General features: G+C 28.4%; 1 protein-coding gene across 1 annotated transcript; it reads right to left on the bottom strand.

The window, feature by feature from the left end:
* Positions 1-16,917: 16,917 nt before the first annotated feature.
* Positions 16,918-21,500, bottom strand: LOC107417546 (cellulose synthase-like protein H1). The gene is made up of 9 exons (XM_060816129.1): positions 21,065-21,500; positions 20,468-20,798; positions 20,230-20,355; positions 20,008-20,124; positions 19,647-19,859; positions 19,306-19,441; positions 18,761-18,942; positions 18,130-18,480; positions 16,918-17,633 (listed from the first exon to the last, which is right to left on the bottom strand). The coding sequence occupies exons 1-9, from the start codon at positions 21,322-21,324 to the stop codon at positions 17,070-17,072; spliced, it is 2,280 nt and encodes a 759-aa protein (XP_060672112.1). The 5' UTR covers positions 21,325-21,500; the 3' UTR covers positions 16,918-17,069.
* Positions 21,501-27,040: the final 5,540 nt, after the last annotated feature.

The following is a 27,040-nucleotide window of genomic DNA, read 5'->3' on the forward strand; positions in this document are numbered from 1 at the left end:
GCCAGGTCTATCTAACATCCAATGATTGCTAAAAACACCTATAAATTATTAGTTAATATGTCATTTGATTAAATTAATTGTGTAACAAAATATATTATAACTCAACACAACATATCTTACACAATATGGAAAGAATCATAGACGATAGTATCTTACATGTTTCCATCTACTCAATATATTTATCATCTTTCATGAGGATTTACAAGACCAACTGGTGCAATGACAGCGAAATAAACAAAATAATAATTTCCTTCAACTTATGTGCCTATCAATCCATTATATAAGTGCCTGCATAATCAAATTACAAGTAAATATAAATTTTTATAATGAGATTTATAAGTAATTGAATTGAAAAGTTAATTATAGACACATTTAAATTTAAGTTATCTTATATAGAATAAGATACACTCGGAATATAATTCATGCATGTAACAAAGCTTAGTTATGTCATTTTTTGATATGCACAAATTAATCTTGTTCGTACCCCACGGTTACTTCAACCTTACAAAATATCCATCAATGATCGCTCTCGACAACCTCGATCCGATATAACAACATGTAGATTGGTGGGGTAATTATTAAGGCATCTGATGTGTAAAACCAACTCACAAGTACACGAATCATTTCAAGTAATAAAATGGAAAAATAGGATAAAGATAATTAGGTTTTGGTAATATTGAACTAACAATTTAGATGCAATTGAAAATTAAATAAACTAAATTAATAAAATCAATTAAAATTAGATCAATTTCAAGTAAGAGAGTGAATTTAATAATTATGAATATTAGAGCATTTGACTTCACCACTAAATATTCCAATTTAATTACTTAAATATGTGAATTTAATTAACTAATAATTTTGTTAACCACACTTAATCACAAGATTAATCAAAAGTAGTTTCTACTCACAATTGATAATATTCATATAACCTAATTTGTTCCCTCCGGCCTATAAATTAAATCATGCAAATTCATTAAGTATATATTAAGCAAATAATAAGGCATATACATAACTATTTTCCTATCAATTATGCATTCATGTAAATTATTGTACATCTTTAATATTATCCTTTTCCAAGCTCAAATATTATTAAATTCATTCATTCTTTCTGGCCTATGAAAACATTAAGCATACCAACGACTTATTAACAAAATATATTACTAATTAAATAAAACTTAACATATATTAAAGTAATTAAACCGTCATAATTAGGACTACATTATAACCCTAGCTATGAAAATTAGTTCATTACAAAAATATATTCAACATCCATAATTATTAAAAACAACAAGAACAAGGTTCACAGTTAAAGAGATAAGAGAAGAGAATAAAACTAGTGAAGAATTCCTCCAAAAGCTCTCCTAATCGTAGTCTTCTTCTCCAAACAAATCCACGTCTCTGTCTTCTCCAAGCTTCTTAAGAGAATTTAAGAAACTCCCAGAATTTTGTTTATTTCTATTCAAACCTCCTAAAAGTTTTTAAATAACTCTGTAAACTTATATATCTTTCTTCAATAAAGTGGAGGTTATATATATATATAACCTTGGAAACTTTTTTCTCTCTTTATTTTCAATGTGGGAGCCTTGTAAGATACATTTTTTAAGCCATCAAAAGGGTTGGACAAATTTAATGTGTAAAAAAAAAAAAAAAAAACTTGATATTACTTTCTCTCCACTACTTTCCTTTTCTGTAAATCCTTCTAGAAAATTTTTCAAATAGTCTAATTTATCCTTAATGAATCATGTGACATGACATGTGTCTCATTAATGATAAATTAACTAATTATCACCACTTATTCTAATCTTGGCACTCAGATTGCCTTGATTCTTTCTCTTAATCAATGGTGGAAATTTAATTAGAACTTTTCTTTTATAAATTCCAAACTTTAAATGATGATATCTTTTTGCTCACACCTCAAAATTCAAAAATAATGTAATATTTGAAATCATCAGATTGTGAGGATTCATATAACATCTACTTCCACTGTGAAATTCCCGACAGAATCTTTATAAAATCTTCAAAGAATTTTCTGGGAATTTTTTTAATGCTTGGTCCATTTAAGTTCAATTCTTGCTTCCCAGCATAATTCGACCCAAGGAATGCATTTTATGCTTATTTTCTTGAAATTCTTCCTCCTTCACCTAGATTAAGAAAAATATATAATTAAGTATGTTTCCATAACAAATTAACACAAACTAAGAAATATGAAGCTATAAATATGCATAAAATCATCAATACTTTAGGCCCAACAAATACCCCCAAACTTAAAAATTGCTAGTCCCTAGCAAGAAAGAAGAATAAGAAAATCAAACTTTTTTTTAAAAAAAATTAAGATATTTTAGTGGGTGCTCCATATATTGCATAAAATATCAATTTCTAAATAGTTTCAAAGTAATTATGTGGCTCAATACCTTATTTTCCATCCAACATATATAATACTTCCAATGTGTGTGTATGGAAACTAATTTATACACTCAATATCATGCATTTGAATAAATTTATAAGAATTAGAGATTGATAATAAAGTATGAACTACCATGAGATTGACTTAATTATCACTCTCCACTAATATAGGCTAATGCACCACCTCGAATCATTAAGACTTCATGGCTTCTATTTATTAAGGTTAAAGGGTATAGCTAAAAGAAAGAAATGATAGAATATAAAAATTCAAAGAAAGAAAGCTAAAATTAAATATCAATAAATAAATTACTTGTTAAAATTTGTTTCTTTCTTAGAGCTTCTTTTCTTCTTTCCGTCTTTTAACTTCATATATCTTTCAATACGCTCACCACTCTTCATTTCTCCTTTTCATTGTATGTTTTTTTCCTTCCAATCATGCATATTCTTTTTTTTTTTTTTTGCACACAATTGTTTTTCTTTTTCTTTTTCCCATTAAACCCCAATTTTTTTTATTTTTTTCTTACACAAAAATACATGCTAAAGCCAATTCACCAAATACTTAGCCTCCAAACTTCACTTTTCATTTTTTTTCCATTTTTTTTAACACTTCAACAAAAGAACAACCATATATTCATATCAATTCAATTAAAGCTCTCTATATAGTATATCCAAGTTAGGAAAAAGAAATTTAAGGCTTATAAAGAGTAAGTAAATGTGGTTTAATGAACAAAAGGCTCTAATATGCATCTTTATGCATTGTAAAGGCTCAAATAAGGTACTATTGGAAAATAATGTTTTAAGTAGGCTTGAAAAGCTCAAACTTAAACAATGTGGCCTAAATCATGTTCTTAGGAACTCATTTACCTAGGATTTCGCCTCAACCAATAATCAAGCAAGTTCTAAAGTTCAATTAATAATAAAGTACTCTAATTCACGCAAACCTTATTAAAAAACACAATCTAAATCATGCATTATTGATTATATGCTCAAAATTTATTGAAAGTAACAATATGTGAATATAACTTTAGGCATTTAAGCATTCACAAAAACAAATTCATTATCTAAAAATCAATTTATTTTCAATCATAGTCGTATCATCGGCACATTAAAGTACTTAAAAAAAACCACAAAAGCAATTTTTTTTTCAATAATAAAAACCAACCAAATAAAACAAACACACACTAAAAATAAAAATATTTTTGGATTTTTCAAAACTTTTATGAAGGAAAATAAAAACTAAAACTAACATGCATGAAAACTAATAAAAACACCTAAAAGACAAGATTTAAAAGATACAAAGCATGTTTTTCACCCCCAAACTTAAAATGAACAATGTCTTCATTGTGAAAAACATAAAATAATGCAAAAGTAAATAAAAGATAAAGAATACTCCCCTTTGAAGACATGGAATGCTCCTCACATTGTGAAAACTTGGGAAAACCCCACATGGTGCATTTTCCCTACACACCATGTGGCCAAAGAGAAGGGCATGTGCCCATGCAAGTTGATGCACTCCAATACATATTCAAGATGATTGTACTCCAAAAACCTAGCTTTAGACTTGAAATTCTCAATATTTATCTTTTGCTCTTTTGTACCTAAACATCTTAAAACCTTGCAAAAACTCAAATAAAACACATCAAAACATCCTAAAAATAAGAAAACCAACTAAAAAAAATTAAATTAAATTTCTAAATAAAAGGTAAAGAAAGAAACTTGGGTTGCCTTCCAATAGCGCTTTTTTAAAGTCATTAGCTTGACTTCCTCTTTTTGGATTCAACCTGAATTAAATATGTAAATAATGTCATCCTCATAATATTGTCCAAGCTTATGATATGGCAATTGTGCATAATAATAATCTTGTAGCCTTGTAAAGCTTTTAACTCCTTGTAGTATATAAGTCTCAATTTAAATTAAAAGTATGAATTGAACTTTCTTTTTGGCATGTTGGATTTCTTTAGGCCAAAAAAAACTTTGTTTGTCTTCTTTTGGGATGCATTCAGTCTCAATTGCATCTTTGGAGCATGTATATACATCTTGGGATCTTGAAAATTCGATATTTGACTTGATAAGTTGAAATTTAGCTGCCGTTGGTAAGCAATTTTCATGAAGTACGACCATAGCTATATCCTCATCAGATTTAGCCAAATTTTGACTTACTTGATTCCTGGACTTGTCATCTTGATGATCCTTAAGCCCTTTTTGCAATAAATTTGACGTAAAATTAGAAAATTCCCATGAACTAGTAATAGTGCATTGAGAAACTACTTCTGACGAGCAATCTTGGTCATATGTGTGTACCTCATTAAAATTCTCCAAAATTGACGATTCTTGTCGTATTTCACTCTTTATAGACTCTTTTTCATGTTCCCCTAACCCTTTGTCATCATTATGTGACTTTTGAAAGAATCCAATTTCATCAACATGCTTATTAAAACTAATCTTCATGTTGTTTTCCAAGTCTTCTTGAGTTCCTTGTGAAAAAGTTGACATTGGTTGCTCCAATTGAATTTGAAAATTTGTACTTGAGGAATATTGATCTGAAGATTGCAAATCACTCCAAGCATAAAATTTTGGAACTATTTCTTTAATCTCTTCAATATATTTGATTAAAGATGTGCTCACTTTATAATTTGAAAGATCCAAATTGTCATGCCATGAATAACTTTGTTGATAACTCCATTCATAATTATATGTATTGGAATAAGAGTTTTATTGCTTTGAAAAGTCTTTGAATGGCTCCTATGGAGCAAAAGGATTGCCCACTTGACAATTTCACTTAGATGATTGCCTCCACACCATTGACATGCTATAGCTTGAACCTTAAAATTTGCAACTCGTTTAAAATTTCCCCACTTGACATTCTACACTTAATTGATTTTATCCACACCATTCACAAGATATAGCTTGAACTCCAAAATTTGTAACTAGTTTAGACATGGTAGCAAGATTCTTTCGTACCTTGATAACATTGTAACTTGGAGAACTAGTTGGCACCCTATAATCCCAATAAGGTTGATGACCATAAGGTTGATATTCCATGATTTTCCTAAAAAAAAAAACACTCACAAAACAAAGGCTCAAATTAATTGCAAGTTGATCAAGCAAACAATTAAAATTAAACTCTAATATGCAAACTAAAATTGAAAATAAGAAAAACAATGTTCAAAGTACTACTAAACCCAATCCGAATTAATATTAATGCTTTAAACGGTGCCAAAAACTTGATATGTAAAATCAACGTGCAAGTGCATGAATCAATTCAATTAACAAAGTGGAAAAATAGGGTTGTCGTACCTAAGAGATTAAAAATTATGTACAAAAGATAATTAGGTTTTGGTAACATTTGAACTAACAATTAAGATGGCAATTGAAAATTAAATAAATTAAATTAAACAAAAGCAATCAATTAAAATTAAAGCAATTTCAAGTAAGAGAGTGAATTTAACAATTATGAATACCATGACATTTGACTTCACCACTAAATGTTCCAATTTATTTACTTAAATATGTAAATTTAATTAACTAATAATTTTGTTAACCACACCCCATCACAAAATTAATCAAAAGTATTTTCCACTCATAATTGATAATATTCAAATAACCTAATTTATTTCGTACGGCCTATAAATTAAATCACGTAATTCATTATGCATAGATTAAGTAAATAATAAAGCATGAGACATAAATATTTTCCAATCAATTATGCATTCATGTAAATCATTGTAGATCCATAATATTATCTTTTTCCAAGCTCAAATATTATTAAATTCATTCATTCCTTCTGATCTATGAAAGCATTAAGCATACTATAATATATTAACAAAATATATTACTAATTAAATAAAATTCAACATATATTAAAGTAATTAAACCTTCATAGTTAAGGCTACATCATAGCTCTAGCTATGAAAATTAGTTCATGACAAAAATATATTCAACATCCATAATTATTAAAAATAATAAGAATAACGTTCACAATTAAATAGATAAGAGAAGAATAAAAACTAGTTAAGAATTCCTCCAAAAGCTCTCAAAGTCGTGGCCTTCTTCTCCAAGTAAACCCACGTTTCTACCTTCTCCAAACTCCTTAAGAGAATTTAAGAAACTCCTAAAATTTGATTTGTTTCTATTCAAACCTTCTCAAAGCTCTTAAATAACTCTCTAAGCTCATATATCCTTTCAATGAAGTGGAGGCTATATATATAGAACCTTGGAAATCTTTCTCTCTCTTTATTTTCAATATGGGAGTATTGTAAGATATCTTTTTTTAACCCTTTAAGAAAGTTGGACGAACTTCATGTATAAAAAGAAAACTAGATATTACTTGCTCTCTGCTACATTCATTTTCTGTAATTCCTTATAGAAAAATTATTAATTAGTCTACTATACCCTTAATGAAGCATGTGACATGACATGTGCCTCATTAATGATCAATAATTAATTGTCACCACTTGTCCTAATCTTGGCCCTCTAATTGCCTTAATTTCCTCTTTTGATCAATGATGAAGATCTAATTAGAATTTTTCTTTTGTAAATTTCAAACTTCAAATGATGATATCTTTTTGCTCGCACCTCAAAATCCAAAAAAATGTGATATTTGAAATTATCAGATCGTGAGGATTCATATAACATCCACTTACTATGAAATTTCCAACAGAATCTTTATGGAATCTTCAAGGAACCTTCTTGGAATCTTTTTAATGCTTGGTCCATTTGAGCTTTATTCTTGTTTAGAACCATAATTCGACCCAAGAAATCCATTTTTATGGTTGTTTTTTTGAAATTCTTCCTCCTTTACCTAGGTTAAGAAAAATATATAATTAAGTATCTTTTCATAACAAATTAATACAAAGCTAACAAAGATTAAGCTATAAATATGGCATATCATTAATATTTTAGGCCTAATAGCATCACCATCACCACATTAATCATCTTTAGCATGTGTTTTCTTTGAACTTCCCTACAAATATCGATAAACAAAATGCTAGTATAACAAAAAATCTATGTATAAATTATTATATACAGTTGCATCAAATGGTACCTCATCTGATGGTGAAATAACAAGATGTCTAAGCCATGTAATAAGTCTTCTTCCGCATCACCATTACGTCTGATTTCAAAAGACAAAATAGGTAAAAGGGCAAATCTCTTAATCACCTCATTGACACTGACTTTCAAATTTTGATTACCTAGCATAACATCATGACACACATCCGTTATGATAGAAGAAACCAAAGTATCACGTGCTACTTTATTTTTCAACACTGCATTGTGTAAGATTGCATTTAATACCATGCATTGCAAATAAAGTTAGAATAACTAATTAATATGGGAAAATATATGAATATATAAATATATATATATATATATTATATACTTCTCATGGCAATAATGATAACAAAATTAAATATAAACATAACAAAATGAATAAAAATATTATTATTTAAACAAATATATTAATGCCAAATATAAATTTCAATTTTTTTTATTATAATATATACCTTTTAAGATGTCAAAGGTGACGAATAAATAGGATGAGCATCAAACCTAACAGTAGATGGTATCTCCAATAATTGAATAAATATAGAGAATTGTAAAAAGCAGGGATATGACTAATTATGTCTGATTTATACCACCTATAATTGCTACCTAACAAATCATAATTCAGCCCCCTACTATTGTAAATAATGCAGAAAAGATTATGAGACTATGAATGAACTTGGCGAATTACCCATCCCATCTTTCTTTTACTTTTTGATGTTGAAATTACATTATTTTACTTTTTATTATATTTTTTTTTATAGAAGGCATTATTTTACTTAAACTTAATTGTCTAGTTTAATAAGTTTGTTAATTCTCAATATAATATATATATATATATGTATAAAAGTAATGAGAAGTAACTTTTTTCTTTTTTTTTTGGTTATTGATATTACAGATACCTAGATTCATTTTAAAATTATTGTTTGGGTGTGTTTGGATAGGATGAGGATCCTCTATGTATGAATATGATCATGGGACAAACTTAGGAAGTGATTAATTATGATGTGATGAAGATATGTCTAATTTATACCACCTATAATTGCTGCCCAACAAATCATAATTAGGCCCTCTATTATTGTAAATAATGCAGGAAAGAACATGAGACTATGAATGAACTTAGCGAATTACTCATCCCATCCTTCTTTTACTTTTTGATGTTGAAATGGCATTTTTTTACTTTTTACTATATATTTTTTTTGTATAGAAGGCATTATTTTACTTAAATTTAATTGTCTAGTTTAATAAGTTCGTTAATTCTCAATATAATATATGTATATATATATATAAAGTAATGAGAAGTAACCTTTTTTTTTTTTTTTTTTGGTTATTGATATTGAAGATATCTAGATTCATTTTAAAATTATTGTTTGGGTGTGTTTGGATAGGATGAGGATCCTCTTTATACGAATATGAACCGGGACAAACTTAAGAAGTGATTGATTATGATGTGATGAAGATGCGATATCACTTTTCTTTTCCCTAAATGTTCTCGGAGTGTTTATCTATGTTGGTTGTATATTCAAGAGTGTGACATAAATGTATATTCATTTTTATAATGATTCTTCAATAGTAATGTACAGAAGAATATTTATAATTATTAATTAATTACATATATTTTATTACGTTTTTTCTTCTTAAAAAATGATTTTTTTTAGCAAAATTTTATTTTTAAAGAAATTTCATAACGTCTAACAAAGTCTATAAAACTAGAATGTCACATTGACTATATTAATTTTTTTGTTTTTGCCACATCTGTTTGACAGAGTGTTTAAACAAATCCATTGGAGACTTTTTTTAATAGTTGTATGCTTTCTAATATAGCAAAAATTATAACAATAGACAGAGTTATTAAAAAATCTCTTACAACCTCTCCAATAGCTCTATGGATTATCAATTTTGTTTGCTATAATAACAATAATTTCTACGACTGAAACATAAGAACAAAAAGAAATATTTGTTATTTTGTTTTTATCATTCATCCATATAAAAAAACAGAGAGAGAGTGAAACACAAAAATTATTCATTGATTTTGGGAATTTGGAGTGCTACTATTCTCAAAAAGTAGTCATTGTATCACATTCGCCATCTATTAAACTGTTGAGCATCTGTACGGGGCAAGAATTATCTTAAGGCCAAAGAATCAAATTCTTGCCTTAACTAAAATTTAACAGGTTTATCTATTATCTTTTTCTCATGTGTTTATATTTGATGTTAAAGTATTTAGCAGTAGAAACCATATTTGAATAACAATCTTAAGACAATTTCCTTAGTTTCTACTGTGATTAATTCGGGTGGACATTCTAGTGACTTTAAATTCCTTTGATCTGTTATTTAATTTCCTATGTTGTTATACTATTTTAGTGGAATATACAATTACGTTTAATCTTTTATTCATATTTAAAACTTTATGGGTCTTGTTTTTATAGCTGTTAGTGAATTGGGTTTTCGTTTTCACAAACAATACACTGAATCAATTCTTTATTTAATGTTTGCCTTTACAAATTGATTAATAAAGTGTGCTCTTTTTTCTTTTTTCTTTTTTTTTTTTTTTTTTTTTTTTTTTTACTTTGCCATTTGAAATGAGTTATGTACTTTGTTTCTTTCAATTGCCAATTGAAACGTATTATATATTTATATTTATCATAAATAGTTATATGGCAATTGGCAATTCGGCTCATTTATCCTAAATAATTATAGTGTTTATTAATCAATTGGCAAGTAGCAATCCGATTCATTTATCATAAACAATTATATATATATATATATATATATTTTTTTTTTTTTTTATTTCGGCTTATTACATAGATATATTTATATGAACTTGGATCTAGTATAAGTAGCATATATATTTTATATATATATTTTAGTATATATTAATATTGTTTGGCATCAGATAGTGTAGTGAATGTGATTATAGATATGCTCTGTTTACTATTCTATATGAATATATTTGGGTTATCTATCATGCACTCATCACTATTGCAATATATATACATTGATCTGTAATTGTAATTTCATTTAGATTTATTTGAAACCTCTACAGATTTTATTTTGGTTGTAGACAAAGGATAAGTATCATTCTATATATATATATATGTACAATATACTTTCTTCGTGTTATAATTAGTTTTATATAATTCATATTAATATATGTAGGTGATTTTGGTCAATTCTTATATTTATATATATATATATATATATATTGATTTGGTCTCTGTTTGGTGCTTATATATAATTATAGTTTCTGGTTACTTGATCCTTATTACATTCAGTTAAATCAATTGTATACGTGGAATGAATTATTTTTCTTGCCTGGCTTTCATATTATCAACGTGAAGATATATATTTAAATTGTTAGAATAATTTCTTTACTTACTCTGGTGTTAATATTTTTATACATGTGTATGATATTTATGCGATATTTTATATATGTCTATTTATGCAAAGAACAATATTAGTTTATATATATATCTACATAAAGTTGTGTAGTTTGTTCTATATATATACTTTGATTATAGGATTTTTACATTCCGCTTAATATATTTTGGATACTTTATTTTATGCAAAGTTTTGAAAGTATACTTTTGAAAGTAACTTAGTCTGTAACCTTTGTTAATAGACAAATGGCAAATACAAGCCAAAATTCTATCCCTGCTCATATACTTTTGAAAGTAACTTGGTCTGTAACCTTTGTTAACAGACAAATGGAAAATACAAGCCAAAATTCTATCCCTGCTCATGTGAATCATGAAGAGAAGCCCTAAAAGTTCAATGGTGCAGAGTTTAAAAGATAGCAATAAGAAATGCTCTTTTATCTCACAACTCTAAATTCGGTAAAATATTTGAATGAAAAGACTCCTATCCTTAATGAGAATGAAATAGATATGACAACTATAACAACCATGGATGCATGGAAACATGGAGATTTTCTATGCAAGAACTACATCCTCAATGGTTTGGACAACATACTATATAATGTGTATAGTCCAATTGAGACTTCCAAAGACTTTGGGAATGCTTGGATAAGAAGTATAGAACTGAGGATGCTGGCATGAAGAAATTTGTGGTTGGAAGGTTTCTAGATTTCAAAATGGTGGATTTTAAAACTGTTATGAACCAAGTACAAGAACTCCAATTGATTCTTCATGAAATACATGCTAAAATGATGACTTTGAGTGAATCTTTTCAAGTTGCTGCTGTTAAAGAAAAGTTAACACCTTGGAAAGATTTCAAGAACTATTTGAAGCATAAACATAAGGAAATGAGTCTTGAAGATCTAATTGTTCATCTTAGAATTGAAGATAATCAAAGCTCTGAAAAGAAGATTAAAACTCATTACCTGGAAGCCAAAGCAAATGTGATTGAGAATGGATAAAAAATGGGAAAAAGAGAAAGTATTCTGGGCAAAAAAATTCAAAGGAAAATGCCTTGTGTGCAATAAGTAAGGTCATCATGCAAATAAATTAGAAATCGGAAAGCACAAAGTAACTACAAAAAAAAAACAAATCTCAAGTACACATGACAGAGGAAGATAAATTGTTAATTGACATAGAATAAATAAACCTTGCTGCTGTGATTTCTGAAGTAAATTTGGTTTGTAATAACAAAGAGTGGTGGGTAGACACAGGTGCTACTAGACACCTATGTTCCAATACGAACATATTTACTACTTATCCTGGTGTGGACATAGGAGAACATCTCTATATGGGAAATTCCTCAACATCCAAGGTTAAAGGCCAAGGAAAAATAGTTCTGAAGATGACATCCGACAAGGAACTTACTTTTAACAATGTTCTTTATGTACCTGAAATAAGAAAGAATCTAATTTCTAAACATTTGCTTAGCAGAAATGGATTTAAGCTAGTCTTTGTGGCTGATATATTTGCACTCATTAAAAATGGGATGTATGTGGGAAAGGGGTATTTGGTTAATGGTCTATTTAAAATGAATGTAATGACTATTGTAACTCCTATTAATAATAATAAAGTTAACTCTTCTACTTATATTGTGGAGTCAGTTAATTTATGGCATGGTAGGTTGGGACATGTAAGTTATGATGCACTATGCAAATTAATGAACATGGGCTTATTACCTAAATTTGGGATTCACTCTAATCATAAATGTGAAACATGTGTAGAAGTTAAATTAACCAGAACTCCATTTCAAAATGTGCAAAAGAGTACAGAACCTCTAGAATTAATCCATACCGATACTTGTGATTTAAAATATATACAAACTAGAGGTGGAAAAAAGTATTTTATTACTTTTATTGATGATTGTACAAGATATCGCTATGTTTATTTATTGCAAAGCAAAGATGAAGCAATTGAAATGTTTAAACATTATAAAAATGAGGTAGAAAACCAACTAAGCAAGAAAATAAAAAATTTGAGGAATGATAGAGAAGGTGAGTATGAATCACCTTTTGAGAAATTCTGTTTAGAATATAGTATTATCCGCCATACGACCGCTCCTTATTTACCACAATAAAATGGTGTAGCTGAATGCAAAAATCGAACTTTAAAAGAAATGATAAATTCTTTATTGCTTATGTCTGGTTTACCAAAAAAATTATGGGGAGAAGCTTTATTGACTTCTAATACAATTCTAAATAAGTTACCTCATAAGAAATTAGATAAAACACCATATGAGTTATGGAAATGTCGAAAACCTACATATAAGTACATGAAAATGTGGGGATGTCTTGCTAAAGTTGTAGTACATTTTCCTAAAAATGTTAAAATAAGACCTAAAACTATTGACTGTATTTTCATTGGATATGCACAAAATAGAAGTGCATATCGATTTTTGGTGTATAAATCTGATACTCCTGACATACATGTCAACACCACTATAGAATCGAGATATGCATCTTTCTTTGAATTACAAAATAGGAAAAATAGATAGTTCAATTAAAAGGTCTCATGAGGATATGATTACTAGCAATCAAACTCAAAGAGACAAAAATGAAGGAAAAGAGGATGAACCAAGACGTAGTAAGAGAACTAAAACATTTAAGTCATTTTGTACTGATTTTATGACTTATTTGTTAGAAAATTAACCTTAAACCTTCAAAGAAGCAATGTCAACTCCTGAAGCTCGATTTTGGAAGGAAACAATTGATAATGAAATTGATTTTGTAATGCAAAATCATACATGGGAGTTGGTAGATCTTTCACCTGGTACTACATCATTGGGTTATAATTGGATTTTTAAAAGGAAATTAAAACCATATGGTACCATTGATAAATACAAAGCTAGACTAGTAGCTAAATGTTACAAGCAAAAGGAAGGCTTGGACTATTTTGATACTTATTCACCATTAGCTAGAATCACATCAATTCGAATTTTGATTGCAATAGCAGCTTTGTATAATCTTGAAATGCATCAAATGGATGTAAAAACTTCCTTTTCAAATGGACATATTGAAGAAGAGATCTATATGAAACAACTAGAAAGGTTTATAGTTCCAAGACAAGAGAAAAAAGTGTGCAAGCTAGTTAAGTCATTGTATGGATTAAAATAAGCACTAAAACAATGGCATGAGAAATTTGATAATGTAATGATGACTAATGGCTTCAAAATTAATAAGTGTGATAGATGTGTCTATTATAAAAGCACTCAAAAACGGTATGTCAGGATTTGCTTATATGTAGATGACATTGTAATAATGGGTAGTAATATGGAAATTATTAAAGCTACTAAAAAGATGTTGACTAATAAGTTTGATATGAAAGATCTAGGTGAAGCTGATGTGATTTTAGGTATTAAAATTACTAAAACATCATATGGAATAGTTCTGTCACAATCTCATTATATTAAAAATGTACTTGAGAAATTTGATAAGTATGGAGGTCCAGCAAAGACTCTTGTTGACATCACTTCACACCTAGCTAAAAATCATGGTCAAAATGTATATCAATTGGAATATTTCATAATTATAGGAAGCCTAATTTATATCTCAATTGCACATGACCAGATATAGCTTATGCTATTACTAAGTTAAGTGGATTTACTAGTAACCCAAATAAAGATCATTGGAAGCGTTAATTAGAGTTTTGAAATACTTAAGATATACAATGATATACGGTTTATACTATACAAGATATCCTACTGTGTTAGAAGGATATTGTGATGCTAATTGGATATCAGATACAAAAGACTCAAAGTCTACTAGTGGATATTTGGATGTGCTGCTGTGTCATGGAAGTCTTCAAAATAGACTTGTATTGCAAGATCAACTATGGAATCTGAACTTATAGCTTTAGATAAAGCTGGAAAGGAAGCCGAATGGCTTAGAAAGTTTTTAGAAGATATTCCAAATTGGTCAAAGCATGTGCCTGCTATATGTATTCATTGTGTTAATCAATCAGCAATTGGTAAGGCACAAAATAATATGTATAATGGTAAATCTCAACATATACGTCGAGGACATAATACCGTTCGACAACTTCTCTCTAATGGAATCATAAATATTGAATATGTAAAATCAAAAGACAACCTGGTCGATCCACTTACAAAAGGTTTGTCTAGAGAGCAAGTTTATAAGTTATTGACGGGAATGGGATTAAAGCCTAAATCAAATGAATCATCATAAACGGAAACCCAACCTAGTTGAATGGAGATCCCAGGGTCTTGGTTCAATGGGAGAATGTAAGTATGTATGATTCACAAGAAATACTATGAAGTATTAAAAGAGAGAAAATATTTGTTCCCATTTCTAAGGTGAAACAGTATTGCCTACAGCATGTTATTAGGATAAGCTATGCTTTTAATGATGTCTATATATTGGAAATCCAAGTGAAATATGGCAGGATATTTCTTATAGATAGTCACCTATATAAGTGTAGAAGTAGGGCTGCTTCTATGAGAATTATAAAAGGCGTAATTCTCTAAAGCACTTATGAAAACCAGATTGTTCAAGGCCAAAATGAATACAACAATGAGAACAAATTTTGTGCAAAAAAGGAATTGTGTGTCGGTTATTATCTCACTTTACATCAAAAGTTAACAATTCAAAGCATTATGCATACTGATCGACTAATAAACTCGATAACTATTACTATGGAAGATTCAATGCTGAAAGCTATCTATCCTGATGCAATTTCTTTTTGTTAAACTCTCTCTAGTGTCTGCGAAGTTATCATGCATTAATTTCTATTCATGTGGGGATTGTAGGAATTTTCTAAATAGAAATTATAAAAATATTATTTATTTATTTAGTTACCATAATATTTAAAATATTGGAATTTTATTTTAAAATAAATAAATAAATAAATAAAATAATAAGAAACAGCGTTTTAGTGAAAGAACATGTCTTCAGAGTGGAAAGTTGCCTATTATTGAAAATAAAGTAACTTTTAACATTTTGTATATTCTTAAGCATTGAGTTTCTTCATATCAGTGTAATCTTTCCTATAATAACAATAATTTCTATGACTGAAACATAAGAACAAAAAGAAATATTTATTATTTTGTTTTCATCATTCATTCATATAAAAAAACAGAGAGAGAGAGAGTGAAATACAAAATTGTTCATTGTTTTTGGGAGTTTGGGGTACTACTATTCTCATAAAGTAGTTGTTGTATCCTGAGAGATATTTGTCATCTATTAAACTGTTGAGCATCAGTGTGGGACGAAAATTGTCTTAAGGTCAAAAAATCAAATTTTTGCCTCGATTAAAATTTGACAGGTTTTTTTTATCATCTTTTTCTCATATGTTGGTATTTGATGTAAATGTATTTAGTAGAATAACAGATAGCTTATAATGTGACTCAACAAAACAATTTTTATTAAGAAAATAATCCTTTCTTTTGAAGAAAAAATAGATAAATAATATTAATTATTATTATTTTATTTAAGAATAAAATAAATATACATGTAATTAATTAATTAGAACTTTAAAAGAATCATTAGAGATCGATTTTACAATTAAATATCTATCAAGTAGACATATATACCATCTACGTTGGAAACGTTTTCAATCTTTGTATCATATATATTGCAATATATATATAACCATTAGAAATTGTCTAAATACAAAAATATGAAAATCTCCTAGCACCGATGACAATATATACAAAAAAGGAAAAAAGTTAAGAAATTTTATCGGTCTATAAGAAGCACGGACGAAGAAACAATATTTTTTTCAAATTCAATTTTATGTATTTATATATTTTCCATTATTCTATATATTTTTTGCTGAATTGCATTATTCTATATATATATATATATATATATATATGTATTTAAATCTCAACAGATTTTTGTTGCCCAAAAAAAAAAAAAAAAGGAACTCAAATCAATTTTCGGATTCATTAGTATAATATGCTTATTAATATTCTCTGAAGTATTTCCCCATACTAAGCAAGCTTTGAATTTTGTATTTACTATTTTGGAATATTATTTTGATTGTATGTATATATATATTCTTCTACATCAACATCCACCGGTGCAGATGCAAGATCTAATATTTCATTCACCAAAGTTCAAACACAAATATTCATTCAAAGTTGATAAGATCAATGATTAATTGGTGTATACAAAACCATATTAATTCCATGTAATTAATGTGAGAAAGCACGCGTACATCAATATATATTATTTCATGACCAATTTATCAACCCATTTGAGTCGACCTTCTACACAAGTATACAAAAGTCAATGCCAAAGCAGAAGACTTGCTCATGGTAGATAAAGGAATCCCATATTTTCCCTTCCCAATCATCCCTTTCAAAAATGGCCAAAGGCATAGCACTAACCACACACTACAAACGATCTCTAGTGGCCCTGACCCTTGCCCGCCATCAGCCGGTGGTCTCAACCCAAGCAATCCTATTGCCAGACTTGTCAACTGCACCAGCAAAATGGTTGTCACCGGCACAAAAATAGGAGACTTATCAAAGGTGAATCTTCCAGCTCTGGCATCGACACCATCATTGTCATCGTCGGTCGCAAATTGGTCCTTTTGTGTGACTTCAAAGACTGTCTCCGATATTCCTAAAAGTTTTAGTATCATCCTAATTACCCCAAAAAGCCATGCACTTGTTGATATTATCCGCCCCATTCTCTGGTTATTCCACCATGCTTTGATGGACTGGGAGGTTGCTATGTACTCTTGCAGATTGTATAGATTGAATATGACAAATAGAGCAATTGGTATGTAACAGGCTGTTTCTTCTAACTACATTAATAAACACAATAAAATAAAAACCCAATTGCATTTAACAAGGATTCAAAAAAAGAAAAAAAAAAAAAAAGAAAAAAACAAACAAACAAACAAACTTCTGTAATGTAATTAGGTGAATTTCATAACACAAAGTTCATACAATACTTTATTAGGATTTATGCTGATATGTCAATTATTAATTTGATTTGTTTAAATTATTGACTTTTCAAAAAAAAAAAAGTATAAAAAAAAAACCCTTAAATGCAGCTGATTAAGAAATGTCACATCAACATAGATTTCTATTAGTAATAAACTAAAAAATATTTTTTATTCAATAGTTGTAATAAATATGATGTTTAGGGTCAACCATATTTAAAAAAAATAGAAAAATAGAAAAAGAAAAAGCGCTTGAAGTAATAGGTAATTATATTGCTTCGAATAATGATTCTTCGAATTATTCATTCCTATAAAATATAATAATAAGTAAATAAACGTAAAGGACTATGCTCACCTTGGGCAGAAAATTAGAGTTTGTGATAAGACAATACGCGGGTAGAATAGCATAGCAGAGTTCAGGAATCGAGCAGAAGCCCCAGAATAGGAGATACAAGTAAGCCAAACACTGTCTGAATTGGAGATTGCCAAAAAGAGTATGAATTATCGGGCAGTTTTTGCTGATTAGGATTTCAAGTAGGCCTGTGGCCCACCTTTTCTGTTGGGTCAAAGAATCTGGCCCACTAGTAGGTGCACATCCTAGAAAGGCCGGTGGTTCCGGAAAATAAATTACTGATTTCCAACCTCTTGCATGGATGCTCAACCCAGTTTGGATATCTTCTGATGTGGATCCGTATATCCAACCCGCCTAATTCCATATCAAATTAACTTTATATTAAAATTTTAATATTTCGAATTTCCGTTGTGTTCGAAAATAAATAAAATTTACCAAACAAAAAATGAAATGAATCCAAGTGGCAAGCTAATAAAATAATACGAAATTATAAAATAATTAGGTCACAGCAATGTTTCTCGTAAGTTCTATATTATATAAAAACTTAATCATGTAACATAGAAATTAAATTGTGAGTTTTGCTAATTTTGGTTTTATAGTCTGTAAACAAACCCTCAATATTTGATAGGTTTACCTTGGAACCCCACCTAGAACCATACTCGTATCTACAGCCGGCAACTTGGTAGGCAGCTTCAATGGATTTCCTAATACCCTGCGCATGATCTGCAGGTTGTTCTTTCAAAGCATCAGCGGCTGTTTCCACGAACTCCTTTGAGCTTCCGAAAACTTGAACTAATTCCTCGCCAGTCATATTTTCTAGGAAAGAAATATTAGGAAACATCCAATGAGAAAATCCAAGTGAAAGTCCTTTGGGCCTTAAAATTAACAATAATAGGAATACCCATTATCAAAGTGCAGAAATCGGCAAGTATTTAATTAACTTGTCCATCCATGTCACAATAATTTTGGTGCGACATATAATTAATATAAACGATCATATCAATTTTGTTGTGATGTAGATTTGCAAGTTATTGTGCATGTCTGCTTCGCGGACTGATATTGATTATTTGTATTACTATTTAGGATATCCGCAATGGATAAAAAATAAATAAATAAATAAAAATAAAAGAGTGATTAGAATATGGAAAAGCAAATTAGGTGGTAAAATAGGTGTAGTACCATTTATAGCTGTAGATTTTGGTCTTCTAGTTTGTTTATCATATGGAGACGCACCATATATGACTTTTCGTCTATGAAAACATCCTGTTCCCGCATAAAATGCTCCTTGAAGTCCTGCTGCTCCCTTTCCCATATACTAACACCATAAATGAAAATCATGAAATTACTCAAAAAAAAAAATTAGTTAATTAAATTATGATCACTCAACAATCCACCAATATATATATATATATATATATGTAAATGTTATTACCACAAATAAGATTTTATTTCAGTTTATTTACTACTATTGTATATGTTTTTATAGTTGTAATTTCACATAGAAATTAAGGAAATTGAACCTCAAATAGAACGACCAACTGGTTGCCAAATGGGTCATCCTTTAGCCCATCGTAGAAGATCTGTGGAAATTGAACAAATGCAAGGTCGTTTTGGCCCTTGGAGTTAAGAAGGAAACACATTGCATGAAGAAAAAGTTTTGGATTGTTGGCATGCATGTCGCAGTCTACGTTCAGCATATATGGAGCATTCGTCATCAACCCAGAGACCCTCGTCTGCATTTTAAAATATATATATATATATATATATATTCCATTCCAAAAAAAATTAATAAAAAAAAGTTAAAAAGAAAGTAATTAAACACAATTAAGGAAATCTAGTACTAAACAAAAGCAATTAAAATTTTAAAAAAAAAAAGTTTACCAAAACATTCATGGCCCCGGCTTTATAGTGGTGTGGATGCTTTGGATGTTTCTCTCGGGAAATATAAATTAGATGTGGAAGCCCACCTGAGAGTCTTTCCTTGTTCTCCCATATTACCTTCAACAATATAATATAATTATAATTATAATATATATAAGTTATTGGCACTAGTTTCAAACACCAAGAAAAAAAATATCCCTTATGATAAATGGGCCAGCCCACCTTGATTATGGTTGGATGATTTCTTCTTTCAATGTCGGCAAAAGCTTCAAATTCACCGCTAAGTTCACATGGCGTTGGTTTTTGGGCAGCATTCTCTATCTTGTGGCGAAGCTTTTCGTACTCATCCTGTAACACATGAGGACCACAAATTTCTTTCGGATCGATTTTAATTATTATTAATTTTAAAAAGAAAAATAATGACAATGTCTTTTTTATGCCGTACTAGAGTACAAATTACCTTCACAAGTTTCCATTCTTGAAGGAACTCTTTTGAATTTTCACGGGATGAGGTGGAATAGTTTCTATTGGAGAAGTATCTAAAAGGAGCTCTAAGTTGAATATTATATTTCTTACAAAATGGAATCCATTGCTTGGCAAAGTTGGACGCTTGGATGAGAGAGTAGAGGATGAGAGGGGAACAACCATCGTCCGAAACGTAGCAAGCTAGCTTGTGAGCTGGATAATCAACTGCTAACAAAGACAGCACCGTGTTTATGGTGATGATCGGTGGTTCCAGAACTGGATCCGCTGTTGTCACAAACACATCCACAGGTGGAAGCTCGGCCACCCTGATATACAATAATTTTATTCAAAAATTTAAAATAGTTACTAAATATATCTCTTTTAATCTTACATGTACATATACAGATATATATATATATATATAAACACACATATATATAACTTTAGCATATTGTGGATAAAGTCGCAAAACGCACACCTTAATTACATTTTATGACCAGAATAATATGTTCTATAAATTATATGTAATTAAATATCGGATATCTATTATAAATTTAAATCAAATTAGCATGATTGATGATAGTGAATTTACCTTTGCAAGAGGCGGTCTTGGTAGGTTTTGTATCTAACACGGCTCCATTTGATGTTCATTATCATGAGCCAGCAGAAAGTAAACCAAAGCTCGCATAGGAAAGCCAGGACCCAAGAAAAACCATGGTTTGTCAGGGAGAGGAGACGATAAAGGAGGATAGAGAGGAGGAGGGTGAGGATTATGATGTCGAAAGCATTTTTTATGCTACTTTTGAGAGAAATTCTTTCATATAGAGGAAGAGAAATTTTTGCGCTTCCCATTTTAAAACTATATTTTGATATATACCACAGAATTGATCAAGGTAATGCTATGTGTGTGTGTATATATGTAGCAATTATGCTATGCTATGGAAGTGGAATTTGTGTTCTTCCTGCTCATTGCACCGTGGACCATTTGTTGTGTGTGGCATAGGATTATTCCAAATATAGTTGGTGACGTCAAATAAAAAACAGAATCATAGAAAGGTTATGGAAGATGAACCATTGTAACATGTATCATTAATTACTGACCCGTGGAAGCCAAAGACGACAAATAATAATAATAATAATAATAAAATTAAAAGAGTTTTTGAATAAATTTTAGTTGAAATATTTAGTTATATTATTTTTATATTAAAATTTTAAAAATAAATTTTTTTTATTAATAATTATTTATATTATTCACACACAAATTTTATAAATAATATTTAATTAATAATAATATAAATTAAATAGAATAAATTAAATTAAATAATATAAATAAATTTTATTTATTAAATATCGATATCTTATTACGTTATCAATGACTCAATTTTGATATGTACATGCAAAGTAGCGTACGGACAAAGCTAATGAGCTGTTTCTGAAGGGAATTTTCTCCACCTATTCTTCGCCTTCATACATCAGGATGAGACAATTTCTTTTCTTTTTTTTTTTCTTTTTTTTTTTTTTTGTGTGGTGGTATTCAATATGAGAAAATTACACACACAGAGAGAGAGAGAGAGAGAGAGAGAGAGAGAGAGAGAGAGAGAGAGAGAGAGAGAGAGAGAGAGATTATATATTTAAAAATTACACAAACAATTAGTTTCTATATCTAGTGGAAAAGACAAAACGTGTAGTCAAAGCTCAAATTATTGATAGATTGTATGGTAATGTATAGTCAAAGCTCATCTTGTTGGAGAAACAGGTTTTCAAACCTGGAAGATTCATAGACTCAACATCGATTTGTGTAAATTATTAATTATGGGCTATTGAATAATATTAAAGTTGTACATAAAAAATAATAATAATATTCAAAGATTCATAAAGATAGATTGAGGAAACCTATTAACATTAGCTGTGATGCTTGACTACATTGACTGCAGTGTTTTTAAACTTGCATTCCCCTAAACTTAAAATTCCTTAGTCAAATTAATTCATTCCAATTCAATATTTTAAAATAGCAACAAAATTAAATTTCTAATTTTACAAGTTGGATTTTTTTGCCCAGACCAATATTTTGGATTATATGTATGGACCTAACTAGTGATGAAAATATTGATATCGATAGTAATATCGAAAATATGATTTTATGAAAATATTGATGGAAATATCGATATCGACAGAAATATCGATAAATTATGGAAACTTTAAATATTTAATTTAGAATATAGATTTTGCATATAAGATAGTTAATATAGTAAAATAATATAAAAAATATAATAATTAAAATACAATGATCATAAAATAATTCATAAATATTAAAAATTATTGTAAATAAGGAAATTACAGTTGTTTATTAACACTAAAATATAGAAAATTTAACAAATAATACTAAGATATATTAAATTCTCAAATATACTTCATAACACGTCATCAACACCAAAAAGAACTTCTAGGTGTTTATAAAATAATTGCATATTTATTTCTAATTAAAATAAAAATATAAATTGTTAATAGATTTATGAACGAAATATAATTTAATAAAAAATATATTGCAGGAATGGAAAATAAGGGAAAATTTTAATAAAAAAAATTAAAGATTCTAACTTAAAAGGAAATAAAATACATAATTGAAATATTTAATTAACTAATAATACATATTTATTGATTTATCAAATTTTATTGATTATTTTAGTTTTTGAATAGTATTAATTTTGTAATTATATTATACAAATTTATTATAGTTTGAGTTCTAAAATAAACAAAAATGGCTTAGTTGAAAAAAAAAAGTGAAATAAAAGTTTTTATTATATTAAACATTTATTTTTGCTTTAGTTAAAGATAAAGAATAAATATCAGTTTTATAATTAAATTGAATGTGTTATATAACATTTAAAAAATACTTGTGAAACAAAAAAATAGAAAATGGAAAATAAAAAAGTGAAAGAAGCTTTTCGTACTGAGATTGATGGTAATATGGTAATAAGTTTCAAAATTAATGGATAGTCTTTTTGTGTGAAATTGATCTAATAGTAATGTGGTAATAATATGCAAAATTATTGGGCAATCCTTTTACGTACATTTGTTTTGGAAAAGTTAAAAAACACGTGTTAGATGAAGAAATGGGTGAGTGAATGGGCGAGTGCTGGTGGCGTTCTCTGGTTCAGGCCATCTTTTCTCCCTTGCTCACAGTCTGAAAAATGCTGATATTTTTTTGTCCTTCGAATCCTTAGAGCAAGAGTTTTAAGCTGAGTTTGGGAAAGAGAAACACCGAAAGAGTTGAGAAAGAGAGAAAGCCAAGATGAGTATGGGGAAGAGAAACTATGACAGAGATGAAAAGGAGAAAGCCGATTCTTCCATCATATTTTCACCTAGACAATCGAAATTTCCATTTGATTTCCATAATTTACCATCCAAAATTCGAAATTTTCACCGATTTTAGTCAACAATGTAGATATTTTGAGACAATGATGATATTTCAGGGACACCTCAGACAAATATTTTTTCTCTTCTCTGTCGGTGTCGCCGGTCACCGAAATCCGACATTGTCATCGAAATTTCAAAATTCTCGATGACTTTTTCTTCCTTGGACCTAACATTTGCAAGCCACTAATCTATACTATGAATAGTATACGCTGAATACATGGCGCTACTTATGCATTTGGCATTTTGTAATTATATGCAGTGAAGAAAATATCGATGTCGATGGAAATGTCGAGGGTATGATTTTACGGAAATATCGATAAAAATATCGATATCGATGGAAATATCGATAAAGTTACGGAAACTGTAAATTTTTAATTTAGAATACAATTTTTTATATATGAGATAATTAATATAATAAAATTATATAAAAATACAATAATTAGAATGCAAAGATATTATTAACATAGTTCATAAATATTAAAAATTATTGTAAGTAAAGAAAATACAATATTTGTTATCACCAAAATATAAAAAATTTAACAAATAATATGAAGATATATAAAATTTTCAAATATAATTTATAATACATCATCAATACCAAAAAGAATTCTTTGGTGTTTTAAATTGATTTGTTAATTCTATATAATCTACAATTTCATATTATAGTAGCAAAAAATTATTTATTAATATCTTTATCATAATCAACTGATTTTAAACTATTTTGAAAAACTAAATTTAAAAAAGATAAAAAAAAGAAGAATCCAATTTTTTTTTCAAAATCAGTTTATTTTTGACAAAAAAAAAATAGAATATAATATTATGATGGTTATTTTGTTAACCAAAGACATCAACAAATGGGAAAATAGAAGAAATATGTAAGCAAAGCACTTACCATTTACAATTCATTTGCCATTTACCATTTACCATTTTTACGTATTGTACAATTTATTATTAAAATATTATTTCTCTGGATAATTAAAATCTGTCAATCCATTAACTATTTATATATATATATATATTTTCTAAATTATTAATATTTTATTATTTTTAATTATTTTAATTTTTAATTTTTTTATTCCTTTTACTGGGGATATTTTTCATTCTTCCACTCTCCTCTTCAATCTTCTTCCCGATCACTCAAAAGAAAATAGAAAGAAACCAGCAACCTTACGACAGCAACTCCCATAAACAATATCTAGAAATTTTTTCATCTTTTTCTCAATTGAATCGGTGAGATTTTGGCTGAGATCGGTTTTTGGACCTTTTTGGTTTTGGGAAAGATCGAAAGAGATGAGAAACAAAGGTAGCCAAGATTTCGTCGATTTCCATTAGTTTTCCATTGGATTTCCACAAATTTTTCGAAATTTCAACCGATTTCTTCCGACAACAACGATATTACACGGAATCGGCGATGTTTCCACGACATCACTGACAGAAATTTCTTCCCCCCTTCTATCGGTGTCGATGCTTGGCGATACCCGAAACTTTCGACGACATTTCGATGATTTCGGCGATATTTTCTTCCTTGATTATATGTTTAAAAGAGTACAAACATTGTATTTACACTTTGAAGCATTCCTTTTTTTTTTTTGGGGGGGGGGGGGGGGGGGGGGAAGTGGGGAACACTCCAATAGCTCTATCTAAATACACTTTGAAGGTAATATGGAAAAAGAGAAAATAATACACTATCAAAGAGACTGTCAATTTTAGATAGTTTATTAGATAATGTGACTTAACAAAACAATATTTATTAAGAAAATAATCTTTTTATTTTCTTTTAAAGAAAAAATAGATAGATAATATTAATTATTATTATTTTATTAAAGAATAAAATAAATATATACATAATTAATTAATTAGAACTTTAAAAAAACCATTAGAGATCGATTTTAGAATTAGATATCTATCAAGTAGATATTTATATCATATACGTTGGAAACTCTTTCAATCTTTGTATCATATAGATTGCAATATATAAAACCATTAGAAATTGTCTAAATACAAAAATATGAAAATCTCCTAGCAATTATGACAATATGTAAAAAAAAAGGAAAATGTAAAAAAATTTGATCAGTCTATAAGAAGCACTGATGAAGAAACAATATTTTTTTTAATATTCAATTCTATATATTTATATATTTTCCATTATTCTATATTTTTTTGCTGAATTGCATTATTCCATATATATATATATATATATATTTAAAGCTCAACAGATTTTTATTGCCAAAAAAACAAAAAAAAAAGGGAACTCAAATCAATTTTCGGATTCATTAGTATAATATGCTTATTAATATTCTCTTATGTATTTCCCCATACTAAGCAAGCTTTGAAGTTTGTATTTAATATTTTGGAATATTCATTACACGAAAATAGAGATCTAGCAACAGTAATTACGCAACGCTATGAAAAAAAAAAGCGTTTGCAAAAACAAATCCGCGACGCTGAAGATAAAGCGTCGGCTAAAATTCAAAAATATACTACGTTTTCAGAAAACGTTGAAGAGAAACCATCAGTTAATAACAAAATAAGTGATGCCAAAGAAAAAATCATTGATAAATAACAAAAATAAGCAATGCTTTTCTTCGGTGTCGCTTCATAAAATATAATAAATATTAACCGACACTTTTGAAAGCAAGGTGTTTTGGTACATTAATTAGCAACTCCAAGTAAAAAATCACAACTTTTCTTTTTTTTTTTAACTGAGAAGGGAAAAATGGACGCTTTTAAGCCAAAAAGCATCGGTTTGCGCCCTCCTTTTTTTTCTTTTTTTTTTTTGGCTTACTACTTTGTTTAAACTTTGTCAAAATTTGATTGTTTAAAATTAAAGGATAATTTTTAAGAAAGACTAAGAAAAAATAAAAAATAATTAAATAAAGGTAAAGCTGACGCTTTTACGCCTAAAAGCGTCGACTTTAATTTTTTAATTTTTTTTATTTGTATGGTGTTTAATTTTTGTCAAAATGAATTGTTAAAAGGTTAAATATTGATTCAATGTATATTTAATGTTATAAGATATATTGATTCAATGTTGTATTTAAAAAGTTAAACATATTGCTTGAACATCTTGATATGCATTCAAATATACTAATTAGCAACTCGAAGTAAAAAATCACAAATTTCTTTTTTCTAAATTGAGAAGGGAAAAGCC

Source organism: Ziziphus jujuba, chromosome 4 (assembly GCF_031755915.1).
Source record: "Ziziphus jujuba cultivar Dongzao chromosome 4, ASM3175591v1".
NCBI classification, from domain to species: Eukaryota; Viridiplantae; Streptophyta; class Magnoliopsida; order Rosales; family Rhamnaceae; genus Ziziphus; species Ziziphus jujuba.